Source organism: Simochromis diagramma, unplaced genomic scaffold (genome assembly GCF_900408965.1).
Source record: "Simochromis diagramma unplaced genomic scaffold, fSimDia1.1 OVJJ01000344.1, whole genome shotgun sequence".
Taxonomy (NCBI): domain Eukaryota; kingdom Metazoa; phylum Chordata; class Actinopteri; order Cichliformes; family Cichlidae; genus Simochromis; species Simochromis diagramma.
In genome coordinates this window covers 12,342,382-12,356,875 of record NW_024387375.1, presented here as the reverse complement: position 1 = coordinate 12,356,875, position 14,494 = coordinate 12,342,382, and the positions used below count along the sequence as shown (strand labels likewise).

Below are 14,494 nucleotides of genomic sequence, written 5' to 3'. Positions count from 1 at the left end.
GGTGATATTGAGGTCTGGGCTCTGTGGAAGCAAATCCATGACTGATAGTGATCCAGTGTGTGTTTTTCTGTCCAGGTATGCATTTACTGCACTGGCAGAGTGTTTGGGATCACTGTCGTGCTGAAAAATGAAGCCTTTGCCAATCAGATGCTTTCCAGATAGAATTGCATGGTGAATTAAAATGTGACTGTATTTTTCTGTGGTCATAATTCCATGGATTTTAACAAAGATCTATAATATCATGCAGTTCCAGACGATGAAAGAGCCTCCACTGTGTTTTACAGATGGCTGTAGCTACTCTCTCCTGACTACCTTTGTACTGATGACAGTTTGAACCAGAAATTTTAAATTGTGATTCAGAACTGTTGCAGCTGATTAGCAGTCCAGTTCTTGTATTATTTGACATACCTCGACATACTGCGACAAGCATTATTTTTGCTATTTTTTCATAGATTCAGCTAATTCGGCTAATGTTTTTGCACAAGTCTGCTAGTAAACATACACCTAAAGAAACAACTCATTATTTGAAATGTTTTTGCTCTAACTTGTCTGTTATGTGAGGACACAGTATTTACTGTATGCTGATTCATGAGTCAGTGTTAAGCACTGGCTCATGGTGATTGAGCACTGACCATTCCTTGGTCAGGAACAAGGAATGGAGTGAAAAAGCAAACCTTTAGAAAGCCTGGAGAAACATCTGGCTCCTTGGAAGCCAAATATAAACAAATGAGGGGTGGCTCAAGACTTTTGCACAGTACTCTAAAAGGATGTTCAAAAGACCAAATCTGTTTATCAGCAGATAAGTCAGCAGAATATGGTGTGGTGCAGAGGAAACAAAAAAGGGTCATGCTAATCGGTTGTGGGAGCAAGCTAGGCTGTTGCTACTTTAATTCACTGCTAACATGATCATATGAAATATGCATGCTTAGCACTAAAATATTGTATTGTTCATGATGGCTGCAGGTTAAGTAAAAAGCATGGTTAACTAAATCTATATACTTAGGTCAGCTGGTGAGAGAGCTATGTGAAGTGGGGTCAAGTGATGAGGTGAAGGGTTATTTTGTAAGGTGAACGCTGCCTTGAGCTCATCTAATAAGACACTTGAGCAAAATGACAAAATGAGCTATTGATTTTTTGATTTATCAATTCAGATGCACCCCTTCCCCAAGGTGACATCTGGTCCAGCCTGTTGTGAAACAGCCAAAACAAAAAATCAGTGGAGGCGTTCCTGGTTTCAGTACTGCTTTCAACAAATGAGTATACAGAACTAATCTGGATTGCACAACACACTTTAGGCAAACATATTCTTGCTGCGTGCTTGATTCCAACATGTTCTTGAGATTTGTTTGCCTCGTGGAGTTCACTGGTAAATGGTCGGGGTGAATACTAGCTATTCAGAGGGCAAGTTCTGAATCCCGAAGTTTTAGTTTAAACATTAAATACTCTAAACAATGCTGTGCTAAATACTGCAATCAAGTTGTGTCTCATTCTTATAACCACTGTTGACTTTTTCAGTAAATAACAAAGACCACAATCTTTCCCTATCCCTATGTGGTGGGAGTTCCTTTAACATAACCATAAATAAGATTTAAGCTGGTTTAGTTGTTATGAATGGATATTGTAAAAGAAGATCAAATGGTTGCAGTAAACAAGTAAAGAACATGGCTAGAGCACATTTTCTTGCCAGATGCAAACATTAAAAATAAAAGCACATGCAGGTGGAACGGTTATGTTTCCCGTAAAGTGTATGTGCTTTCTTCCAATTTGTTAATCAACTGATCAAAAAAATGTTTAAGCCCTAAAAGCTCATTTGCAAAATATTAGCGACTTAATAGAAGAAAATATTTCCTCCACTCAGTAACCAGATTCACTTTCCTTTAAAATGTGTCACAGCTCAATCTGATCATCCTGACTATCAGTGGAGTCTTGACGTTCATTAATACTGCTGTTCAGCCCAGCATAGACTGCACATGTGTCTCTGGTTAATGTGAACGTGAGCTTCTCCAGAACATCTGTCAAAGATTAGCAGTAAAGTGAAATAGGCAGTTCCTGTTCATACGTTCCAAAATAATCTGGGAGTAATTTTCCCAGTGACGGATGAAAGGGGCCGGGTTTGTGTAGGTCAGAAACACTACACAAACCCACCTCTGTCTACGCATGTGTATTTCATTTCGCAGGACGCGAGCGACAAACGGCTCGAGCAGAATAACGACCGGGTGGCTCGGAAATTGCGGGTGTGGTGAAACGAAGATGAAGGAACTGCCAAACAAAGAAATACTGTGGAAAACTGCAGACGATTCCAGCGGTACAATCTTTGTATATTTTTCCTTCGGATGTCTTCGGTTTCAGTGAAAACACAAACCTGCCTCGATCCTCCAGGAATAAAAGCACTTACTGTACAAAGCAGTTAGACTTTCACCTACAAACGCTCTCATTCAAAGCGTGGCATTCGGTTTGCTGCGACAGAATAGAAAGACCTTCCAACTAAAAGCACCACAATCAATGAAACATGAAGAATCCCCCCAGGTACAAAAAGAGGATGGCTTGTTATTCAGGGAACCATGCTGTCATTTAAAGGCCATACACATCAGAAGGAAAGTGCTTGGAAGGCAAATCAGTGTTTTCTAATGATATGGTTCAATTGTTTTGAGGACAGCAGGACCTCTGCACTCATCTGTAGGCCTCTTCAGTCACCATTGTTGCAGGTTTTGTATTCCAGAGGGCTCTGCCCTTGATGAGCCAGTCAGATTCTGCATTTTTGTTTTGAGTAATACAATCCTCTCTGGATGGAAGTGTTTTTACACTTTGTTCTGCATGTAAAATAACTGACATTGTAGGTGCAAGGGAAGGCATTCAACAAAAAGCATTGGTACAAAATTTCCTTCAACAGCTGCAGCTACACTTTGCTGTAAGTCCTGCATTCGCGCTAAATGATAGGGATTTTTACACACACTCTGTGTAAAACCACACTCGTCCCAATGTGTGAAACGACTAACAAAATTAACTGAACTTGGTAATTCAAGTAAAATTGAAAATAACTGAATGGTTTATGCTTTAAAAACATGAGATTACTCTTCATGCAAGTAAGAAGTCAAACATCACACAAGTTCAAGTCCTGCAAAGCAGAGCTTCCAGAGTCACCACATATCTCCCCCCCCAAAAACAAAATACCTTCAAAGCTGAGAATATAGAACGGGGATGCCACATGATAACACTGACGCACGACATGAGTCAAAAGAAGATCAAAACTAAGCCTTAATGTATGGTAACTAGACGTCAAATATCGGAACGTCTTTGGGTGTGCAGGAATGTCAGAAGTCTTTGGCAGGGTGTGTGTGTGTGTGGGAGTGTGATTCAGGCACAAACACATCAAGATGTCACTTCATAACCTCTGGCTCAGGAGGCTCCTGTCATCTTCACATTTCAGAGATCCTCTGCCTACCCCGGCAGACATGCTAAATATAGAATGGGGACAGAATTTCTGTTTGGAGCCACTGCTCTCTTTATCTACATCACACACTAGCATACTTGCATAGGCACTGCCATCTTCTCAGTGTTATACTGTATGAATGTGGACATCAGCACACATCTTAATGCTAAGATCCTGCTGTACTGCAGTGATCACATTGCAGTTTTCTTAGACACTGAGGCCCAAAAGGCCATGCAGGAAAAAGAAAAAGAAGCAAAGGTGCTAAGGTTCGGCTCTCATATAAAAGCTAATCATACTTTCAAATTAGATTTCCGTCAAGTGACTTAGATTGTGTTATTACTTTTTGGACAGTCATTTCACTTTCAAATTCCCCCCATTCAGAATCATTTAATCCTGGCACTGGGACAGACACACAATCAATCACTGGTCTCCATTACCTGGCCAAATTGCCACGTGCCCTGTGCTCTTACTGAGTTACTTGATTTGTTCAGTTTTGTATGACCTTGTTCTGATTCTTACTTCACATCAGCAGAGTTACCGAAGGGAGCTATTGAACTCTCTGTGGCAATTAATTGTGCTACTTATCTGTAATGTGACCAGTGGATATTACATTTCCAACAGATATTAATTTAAGGATGTCTCAGGACTTGCGAAGCCAAATCCAAATTAAAAGAAAAGGAGCCCCTATTAATGACTATTGATCCTCTTTTAGAATAAAACAGCCACCTCCTCCCTCTGCTTGGCCTTTTAGTTGATCTTGAATTAATGCAGGCTATAAATTCAGAGGAAAAAAGTCCTTCGGTATGGTACAACCAAGCAGCCAAGCTTGAAAAGCTGCATATCCCCTCGGTTGGGGGGTGGGTGAATACTCTTTTGGATGACTGATGGATGTTTTGTTCTTGGATGAGAGACGTGTGACCCCGGTTCCAACTGTATTGAACATGCCATCCAGTCACATCGCTGCACAAACTACTTTTCTTTCCGTTGTCTTAAACATGACAAAGGAGGGGAAAAATACCTCACCATGGCAACAAGTCATTTAATACTCAAGGCGCAGTCATATGGTTATTTTAAGAAAAGCAAACAACTGCTATTATTTAGGGATAATGTGTAATGTTTTCGCCTTCTCCTGAATGAGCCGGTTGCGTTATTTAAGATCGTCATTACCGGAAAAGCACTGCTGGTGTTATGATAATCTGCATGCTTAGCTTAAAATAGCCTACATCATTGCCCAGTGTTACAGAGTGCTTTTTGACCGAAACCTAAGATTTACTTGTATGCAGTGTTCTCTGCAGAGTCAGCTCCTTTAGTTTAACAGAGGATCAGTATGCATTACAGCGTACCACACTCTTTGGACTTGCTGGTCTACCAATGTAAGCCATGACAGGTTAGCTTATCCATACATATCTCCATCCTTCAACTATCTATTTATTTTATACCAGGTCCAGAGGGACGAGGATCTCTCCACTGAACGCATTAGGCATTGGACAGGGTATTCCACAGACAGATCACCACAATATGTCAGTGACTGAATAATGGGAGACGAAGATAACAAACTCTCCAAGCATTTACAAGCCTGCAGCACAAACCACATCAAGCATAAGCAAATAACATCAGTTGTATGTCTAAACTAATGGAATAGAAAATTAAAAACAAATGCCGAGGTCTTTTGATTTCTCTCCAGACTGCAATACGCAACAAGCAGCAAGCCACACAGAAACTACCAGAGCACGACCTCAGGACTCAGACCAGAGCGCACGAGCCGTGTGGATTTCTCCTCATATGGCTACACTCAACCAATCTAACTCTCAACCAGGGTGGGGATTCAAAGTTTTTCTAGCACCCAGTCAAAGACAATTTTCAAACTTTAAAATCTTTTGTTAGTTTGTCTTTTCAAATCTGTGGCTTTCAAAACTAGTTTTCCCCTCAGTTACACCACAGGTGATGAGACAGCAGTGGGGTGAATAACACCTCGTACTGACTGTCATTTTTAACACACCGTCCCGCAGTGCTAACTGTAACTTCCAGTCAGAGAGGTCACAGTGGAATTAAACATTCCTCGTTGAGCTTCGGACCTGGAAACAGTTCCAGGCCTCCTCTACATTACAATCCCATAATATTAGTAACAGTAATAATAGAAGCAGGATTACTGTTAACACAGCAAATAGCAGTAGTGATAAAATCAAGCCTTGGAGACAAATGAAGCTTCTGTTTCTATAAAATAAAAAGAGGTCCATCTATGGTTTATGATATAATAAAATAAGAGTAACAATTTTTTTAAAAAAAAGACTTTTTAGAGATCCTTTCAAGATATCCTATCCTAACAAATCTAATCACTGACATCCAGAAGAGCTAGAATAGCGATCTTTTTCTAGCCTAGTGTTTTCTTGGTGGTTACTGAAATTAATGAATTATTTCCCTTTGTTTAAATATGACAAAGGAGGTTTTTGTGCATCTGCTGCGGGCCTGCCTTTGAAGAAAATGCCAATACAAGAACGCGCAGGGTCAATAAATCTTGAAAGCAGATTTGAAGGGAGGGGTCAGGTGAACTTTTATCCCCTTCACGTTGCTTTAATTTGTCCCATTTTCGAGAGCTCCCAGCTTGAGAGAAAGCGCACGGTTGGCTACAGCGCGTTTGCGTTTTTGAAGATGAATCTAAATGTAAATGTAGTCATTTCTCACCCAAATCTTAAAGTGTCATAAGGGAGAAGAGAAAATAGACAACAGATATATTCTGACATCATTCTGAACCGAAGCTGTCAGATGTGGTGTTAACGACACGTGAAACAACGAAAGAGAATTATATTCAAATATATACGAAAAATGAACCTCGGTGTTCACATCCTCAATTTTCAGAGCAACACGCCTGCGCTGCTTTTACATAAATAAATCCGGTCTTTTAAAGAAATGGAAAGTGACTTACCCAGAAACAAAGAGCGAGAGATTGCAGACATCACGGCTCGAAATCCCATATGTAACGGAGCTGGAAACAATGCGCTCAGACTGCCTTCAAATTCATTCGGCTGACCTAAGCGCAAGCACAACGAAGCGGCACCATCAGCGAATTAAGGACCGAAATCAGAGATAAATAAATCTTCATTGAGCTTATGAGTCCAACGACATCATATGTTGCACACGCCCGACATATCTAAGCCTCTCGAGAAGAAAAAGAAGAAGAGGAGGAGGAAGAAACGAGGCTCTTTCTTTTCATTGTAATTTTGATCGCAGGCTACTTGGCGTCAAATCAAAGTTCCCTGGCTGTCTGGCTCTGGCGTGGGACGTGTTGTCTCAGAGTCCCCTCTGTCTCCTCCTCAGCAGTCACTCCTCCTATCCTCCTCCGCTGCACAAAATGCCAGAGAGGAGAAGGAGGAGGAGGAGGGAGAATAGGTGGATGATGATGAGGGGATGCTGAAGGATGGAGACCTCTAGAGTCTGAAGTTCTCTTACACATGCTTGAGCATCCGGCAACACACGCTCTGCTTGTTGGGTGGCTGGGAGTCGATAGCTAGGTGCAGCAGACAGGAGTGAATCTGTTTACGTATCACTGAATGAAAATCATGCAAGCTGAAAAATAGCTACACACAGTCCCATTAAACAAAACTGCATGTGAAGTTGAGACACTGGAATTATATTTTTGTATCTTTGATCTGTATATTAATGCAATATACAGTAAATGAACAATGCTCTTTGTAAGGCAGAATTCAGCTGAGAACCAGAGTTTTGATAACAAAACTTTATCATTGCATTTTTTCCTTCTTATTTTTTTAACATAAGCCATTAACACTTAAAATTACAGCATTCTGCTCTGTATCAATAAAACACTGACTGGTTGGCACTGGTGTTTATTCCACTGAAGAAAAAAAAGGGACCAACAGGAAAAAGGGGCGTGATTAGGGTTCATGACTCTGTGACCAAACATTTAAAGGTTTACAACCAGTTATTAGAGACCAAAATATTTTAGAACTGGTATAACATGTCTTACTGTGTAGTTACCAGAAGTTAAATAGCAGCTAGAGGTTTTGCATCAAACTTAAAAAAAAAAAAAAGACTATCTTTGTTATTATATTTCTCTGTGATGTTAATATTTTTCCACTTTAGATAACACCGAATGTCTTGAAAAGCTGCACCTTTATATTTGTGTCCCTTCTTGCTACGAGCCGCTGCAGAAAATGTCATGCATGTGTCTTTATGAGAAATAATAAGGCTTGCGTGTAAAATGAATGGCCTTCTCAATACAGTAATTATTTTTTATTTTTTTAAATCAGTGAAGCCAACATATTTTAAGAGACTATAATATGCAGGCTATAATATTGGTCCCATTTTCCCTAAAGCTTATTTTTCCTTGTATTCTAATACTACAGTGTTTCAAAAAACCACACAACGTTGTTGTTTTTTTTAAAATCAGCTATATGTATTTTACTTTTTTACAAATGTTCATATATTTGTGGGAAAGTTCTTTGTCTTTTGTTGATACTACAGCTACTATACTACATCAGTATTTCAAATATTGATGTCTTAAAGTGTTTTTTGAGGATTTGGTGTGACTTTACAATAGGAACAGGGAAATCCAGAAGTCCACATGTTAAAGCCCCCAAAAGGTATGCATTTTGTAACTATATTATTCAGGCTATCATGATGTATAGTTATAATTAAAGGAATTAAATTTAAAGATTTGTCTGGAATCATAGGGCATATTTGTTCTCGTTTACCATGTTATATTTTGACCATGATCTGATTATTCTGTGCATCTTTACAAAACTGTCATCCCACACCCCGTACTGGCACCAGTTATATAAACAAACAAAAAGAAAAAAAAGGGGGAAAAGCTGCTGTCTGTTGATGGTTGTTGTCAGACCTTGAGACAAATTAATCCCCCTCTTCTGTGTCTCAACAATCAGCCGAAACAACAAAAAAGGATTTTCACTCGCCTGTGGCCCCTCTCTTCTCTCTCTTCCCCCCTCAAGAGGCCTGCTCTTCAGCACCAGCCTTCCACCATTCCTTTCCGTTCCAATAACTAGATAGCTTGAAACAATGTTTCACACGCACAAGTAGACACACACACACACACACACACACACACACACACACACATACATACATACACGCTTTTAAAAAGAAGAACAGAAAAGAAGATATGTGCACAGAAAGCAGAAGATGAGACTCAACAACATAATTCCAGATGTTGTGAGAAATAGCAGTAGTGGTAAAACTGAGGTCTTTAGTGTCGCGTGTCCCTTTTGTCTCTCTTCCCTGTTTGCATTCTCTTTCTCCTGCTTTTCCATGAAAAGAAAAAAAAAACATCCCAGTTTCATCACAGCTCTTTTCTGCAGAGGTCAGTATTTACAGAAAGTGAGCAGCATGCACTGTAGTGAAATACAAAAGCAAGGAATCCTTGGAACTGATGCAATATTAGCAGTGTAACTATGATGGATCGCCAGGTTCAAAAGACACGTTTCACCTGCAGTGACAACAGTCCTCCTGTATTCTTAGTCCAGATAAACACACTTGAATGAAAATGCACCTGACAGCCAACATATATTATTTTCCCCCTTTTAAAATGAGTCTTTCTGCACAAAAATGAGATCTGGAAGCAGAGGAGAGTATGTGGCTGTAGAATACATTAAACAACAGTGACACTATCATTTCAAATGAGGAGCTTTGTTATGTATAAGCTGATGACAGCGCAACATGAGGTATGAGGGCATATCCTTTGTTGACAGTAGCGATTGTGCAATAGGTTACTTTGTCTTGCATGCAGTGTAAATTGTGCCACGGAAGGCAACCTGTCTGTGTTTGGTAGTTTGGCCTTGGTGCATGATATAGCACCCCAATGCAGATGGCCTCACAGATGGTTGATATTTATACCACAGGGCCTTGAAAAGTCACCAGTGTGGAAACCACTCTTTCTCCCTGATTAGTTTCACATCACCAAGAGCACGACAATATCTCACCACACGGAAAGCATATGACTGGTTGCGAGATTCATTACGAGGCTTTAGCTAAGGGCATGATAAGCATTGTTTTAAAATAAACATCATTTGCTGTGAGGGGTGCCCCCTTTTTCAGGTGATGATGATGCTGCGTTGGGACTCTCCCTCGTTCTTTTCCTTTCAGCACATGAAGATGTAATCCTCCCAAGTGCAATGTCCATGATTTTTTAAATATCTTCCAGGCCCAACACGGCTTGCATTTTAGCTGGGAGCACTCCTGACTTATGTACTTTAAGTGGATTTGAAATTTAAATTGGAGCAACAAGATGCACCTCGGACCTCCTGTCAGAGACGGAGCACTTCACCAACTGTGTTCCCGTCCGCCAGAACAGCTGTATCTCCCTCATCATGACATCACAGGGACGTGTTACTGTTTTGTTGACGCAAGGACGATACCGAGCAAACACACGCGAGGCACTGCAGGGATGTCGGGCTTTGGCCATGTCTCTCTACTTGACTTAAGGCAAGGATAGAAGTGGATGGTTAAAAGGATTCTTGAGTAACAATATGAATGAGGATAAAAAAAAAAAAAGAAAAAAAGAAACTCTTTTGTCTAGGGCTTCCTATTTTTAGCAACCAATGTGATGCTTTGCCGTTAGTGTTTCACGGCTCATGGATCCTTTATAATTTAATGAGGGAGAGGGCGGCCCTCTGAGATTTACAGCGAACATCTCAAGGCGACATTGGCCACGCGGCTTATTGATCCAAATTGGATGTTTGTTTATGGTTCAGTAAAGCTCTTTCCCTCCTGCACTGTGCAACCACGCCACAGAAGCAAATTGTCTTCTTTAGCCAATAAAATGAATATAGTCTTCATCTGTTGTTGTAGTCGTCTCCTTAAGCACATAAGCATGACATCCAGCGGTGATGTGTTAAGGAGCAGTGGATGGTGTATACACAACAACCACAAATATGGAGCAACCTGAGATTATTTTATTTTGCATCTTTTGTAGCATATATGGCAGAAAGTTCATCGATTTACAGGATCATGATTATCTGATTATGCAGTGTTTGTGTGGGGATATTTTGAAGGATATCATTCAGTTAGCTGGACTCTTTGGTGTCATTACTGCAGATCGCTTATACAGTGTGATAAAGAAGAAGCAGCTATTTCCAGTTTTAGACCACTTCCCATTCCACATTCCTGCGAGTGCAATGCCTGTCTCCGTGTACTGTAAAGCCCAGTGAGTTCAGAAGTGGTGGTCCGCCTCAATTTATTTATGAGCCTTTCTCGGGAAACACGAGGCAGGGAAGGATGGAGTTTAAAAACATGTTATCATGCTCTAATTAAAGGCGAGGCCGAACAGAATGGCATCAAAGAAGCTAACAGCGTGCCCAGCTTTATTATACTATGGCACATCTTTCAGTCTGCAGTGAGCAGGTAAATGAATGAACTGAATGGGAATGGGCAAATGAACAATGTGGATGAAATCATCAAGCAAAACGAGAGAAAATGACTGAATAAACCGAGCACACATGATGGGGTCATTTGGAAGAATGAAAGAGCCATGATTGTTTCAATGAAAATGCATGACTGAGATAAAGAAAATAAATAAATTTAAAAATGGTTGCCCGCTCCAGTCCAGAATAAACAGATCAATCATATTTGGATATAATTTTCACTGCATTGGAAGCTGCTTTAGAATTTATTTCCCCCAACACTAACAGTTTCCATGCCAGCAGCTACAGGAAAATGCTGTCTTCTGCTTGTCTCTAGAAATCACCCAAAAGGAGAAAATCAAATAAATGTTTAATTAGAGAAGGTTGTATGAGCTATTTAGACATGGATTTTAAACAAAGTAGGGCTTTGAATGAACACCACACTACCACCACCAAGGTGCCATGTGGTACCTGAGAGCCTTGCACCTTAATCACTCAAATATACAGTCCATGCTGGAATAAAAATGCATATTTTAGTCAAATACTGCTGACAAGTCAACTTAATTTTAGCAAAACAATCACTTATAAACTCATTTCGACATAATTGCCATGATCTGCTCATCTGCAAAAATTCATCTACAGGGTATATTAGCTCTTCTGTGTCTTACTTGCTCGCTAAAATGGGCTTCTCTGTGTTTTGCATGAGATTAGCTTTTTTTTGGTGGCTAATCTCATACAAATGAAAATGTGTAGTCAAACTTTTCTATTTACAGTTTTACTTCTGTGAAATGATACAACAGTCTTAATGCTCATTACCAGAACATTCAAGGAGCCCTTGTCACAAGCTAGCAAATTAGCTGATTAGCCTCAGGTTTAAGCATAAATTGAATGCCTTCTTTGTCATTGATCGCTTTGCCTCTTCAGCTTTATTGACACAGGACAGAGTGCTCACAATCCCATCTTCGTTTAGCAAATAAACAAGGCTTGATTGAGGTATAAGCAAAGGCTGAGGGAAGCGAGTGAAGTGCCGTTTGTTTGATTTGTCTGATTTAGAAGTTCCTCTGTCCTTTCCCACCCTTGTTCAATACCCAACACAACTATTACCCTCTCTGCCCTCTCTTTGATGAAGAAGTCTTCAGCCCGGTCACTGGGGAGTGAGTGATGTGAGCCGTATGGTCGGGAAGAGCCAGCATAAATCAGCAGATGCTTTGCATCATACTGTGTGTCAGGTGTGGGCTGAGGAATCCATCTTCAACATGTCTCCATTTACCAGTATAGAAAATGACCAAAGTGCAGATAATCACTTTAAAAGTAACACCACAGGGTACACTTTTGAATTGCCTTTGGTCTTAGTATGTCCACACCACTGTAGGTGAATTATTTATGCACTAGGATTCAAATCTACAATCAAAAGAAATTAAAACATTGTTCTTTGCAAAAAACAAACAGACAACAAAAAAACAACCTTATCTAGATATTGTCTTATCTTCTAGTACCAAAGTGCAACCAGGTAAACTGACACAACTATGTGTCTATTAAAATATGAAAGTTTGTGCTGTGATGTTAAAGGCCTTTTCAACAAATATGCTCCATTTATCTGCTGACTGACTAACAGGTGCATCTCTATCAACTTGCATTCTTCCAGATCCTGCAATGTCAGATGCGTGGTTGGAGTTTTGAAGCCATTTGTGTCAAAAATGTTTGTCACTTAGCTAAGGACCAAAAGTAGTTTTGCTACTACTATGAATTTTAAGCCTAACAACCAAGATGTGGCTGAAGTGCAGACTTTGATTCAAGGGATTTGACAAAGTGTTTGTAAAGACCAACCCGACACAGTGTTATCTTGATCACTTTTAGGAGTGTTTATTGACGTTTCACACATACAGTTTTGTTTGGTTCGGCACCCGGTTCACCAACTTTCCAGCTGGTCTCCAGCTTCACTATAAAAAGGAGACTCTTCGTTAGGAAAATCATCACCACCTGTCCCACCAGCCTCCCTGGCACCACTCCCTTGAGCTCACTGCGCCACCCCATCTGAGCCAGGGACCACACCTCCGCCACAGTATTGTATTAGCTCAGGGGTAGGCAACACCAGGCCTCAAGTCAATCAATCAATCTTTATTTATAAAGCACTTTTCATACAAAAAAAAAAAAAAAATGTAGCACAAAGTGCATTACATGGTTAAAAGCAGCCCAACCCACCCCACCCTCCAACTCACTCCCCACACTCTCATTAACATAAACAATGTGAATACACACATATCCGCCCCCCCCCCACACACACACTCAAAGAGTAAAACTGGGCTGGGTACGCATGTGCCAAGTGAGGAAACACTATAACAGGGAGCCGTCTGCACCGGGAGCCGGTCACAGACCGCAGCCTCCGGGCTGGGCACACAGCAGGAGGGAGGCAAAGAAGCCCCCCAACCAGGCTGAGAGGACCCCCAGAGCCCCAGCAGCCACGGTCGATCACAGCCCCGGTGCAGAGAGTGCCCTCCAAGGAAACACTGGAGATATGACACAATAGGATATGTACAGGGTAAAACGATAAAATAAATAAGAACGGGATACAATATAAATATAAATAGAGTAAGAAGATTAAAAAATTAATAAGAATAAAATCAATAAATATTAGGTAAAGCCTAAATTAATAATAGAATAACTGGATAGAATAAATAAGCATAAAATAAATAAACGTTAAGTAAAAGCTAAATTAAAAAGGTGGGTCTTGAGCCTGTTCTTAAAAACATGTACGTTCTCTGCGGCCCTGAGCTCCTCCGGCAGGCTGTTCCACAGACGAGGGCCATACCACTGAAAAGCTGCCTCTCCATGAGTATGTGCCCTGACTTTAGGGACAATCAAAAGGCCAGCACCAGAGGACCTCAGGGTCCGCGAGGGTTCATATGGTAAAAGCAGATCTGAGAGATAAGGCCCAAGACCATTAAGACATTTAAAAACCAATAAAAGAACTTTAAAATCGATCCTGAAACACACGGGGAGCCAATGCAGCGATTCTAAAACCGGTGTAATGTGGGCCCGCCCTCTGGTCTTCGTCAGCACACGAGCTGCCGAGTTTTGTAAAAGTTGTAAAGTTGAAATATTCTTTTTAGAAAGACCAGAGAGCAGGGCATTACAGTAATCAATGCAACTGGTAATAAAAGCATGCATCAACATCTCCGTGTTGGCCCGAGAGAGAATAGGGCGGACTCTGGCTATATTTTTTAGATGATAAAATCCAATTTTGGTTACATGTTTAATATGTGGGATAAAACCAAGCTCAGAGTCAAAAATAACACCCAGGTTTTTCACTTGTAGCGAAGGACATAGTGAAAATGCCTCTAAATTAGACAAGAGTTTCTCTCTCTGAGCCTCAGGACCGACGATTAAAACTTCAGTTTTGTCCTGGTTAAGCTGTAAAAAGTTTTCTGCCATCCAAGATCTTATATCTAGAATACAGTTAAAAAGGGCATCCATTGGTCTGGTGTCATCAGGAGACACGGAGATGTACAGCTGAGTGTCATCAGCGTAACTGTGAAAGTTCACTCCATGCCTCCTGATGACACTGCCGAGAGGGAGCATATACAAATTAAAAAGTACAGGGCCTAGAACCGACCCTTGAGGCACACCACATGTCATTTTATGGATCTTAGAGGAGCATGTATCCATACTCACCATAAAAGTTCTGTCAGAGAGA

The 14,494-nt window shown here is 40.6% G+C and overlaps 1 protein-coding gene across 1 annotated transcript in view; it reads right to left on the bottom strand.

The window, feature by feature from the left end:
• clmpb (CXADR like membrane protein b) overlaps positions 1-6,844 on the bottom strand; it is a 78,230-nt gene extending 71,386 nt beyond the window's left edge. Inside the window, exon 1 of the mRNA XM_040009616.1 lies at positions 6,354-6,844. Coding sequence (XP_039865550.1) covers positions 6,354-6,402 — 49 coding nt within the window. The 5' untranslated portion in view covers positions 6,403-6,844. The remainder of the gene's footprint in view (positions 1-6,353) is intronic.
• Positions 6,845-14,494: the final 7,650 nt, after the last annotated feature.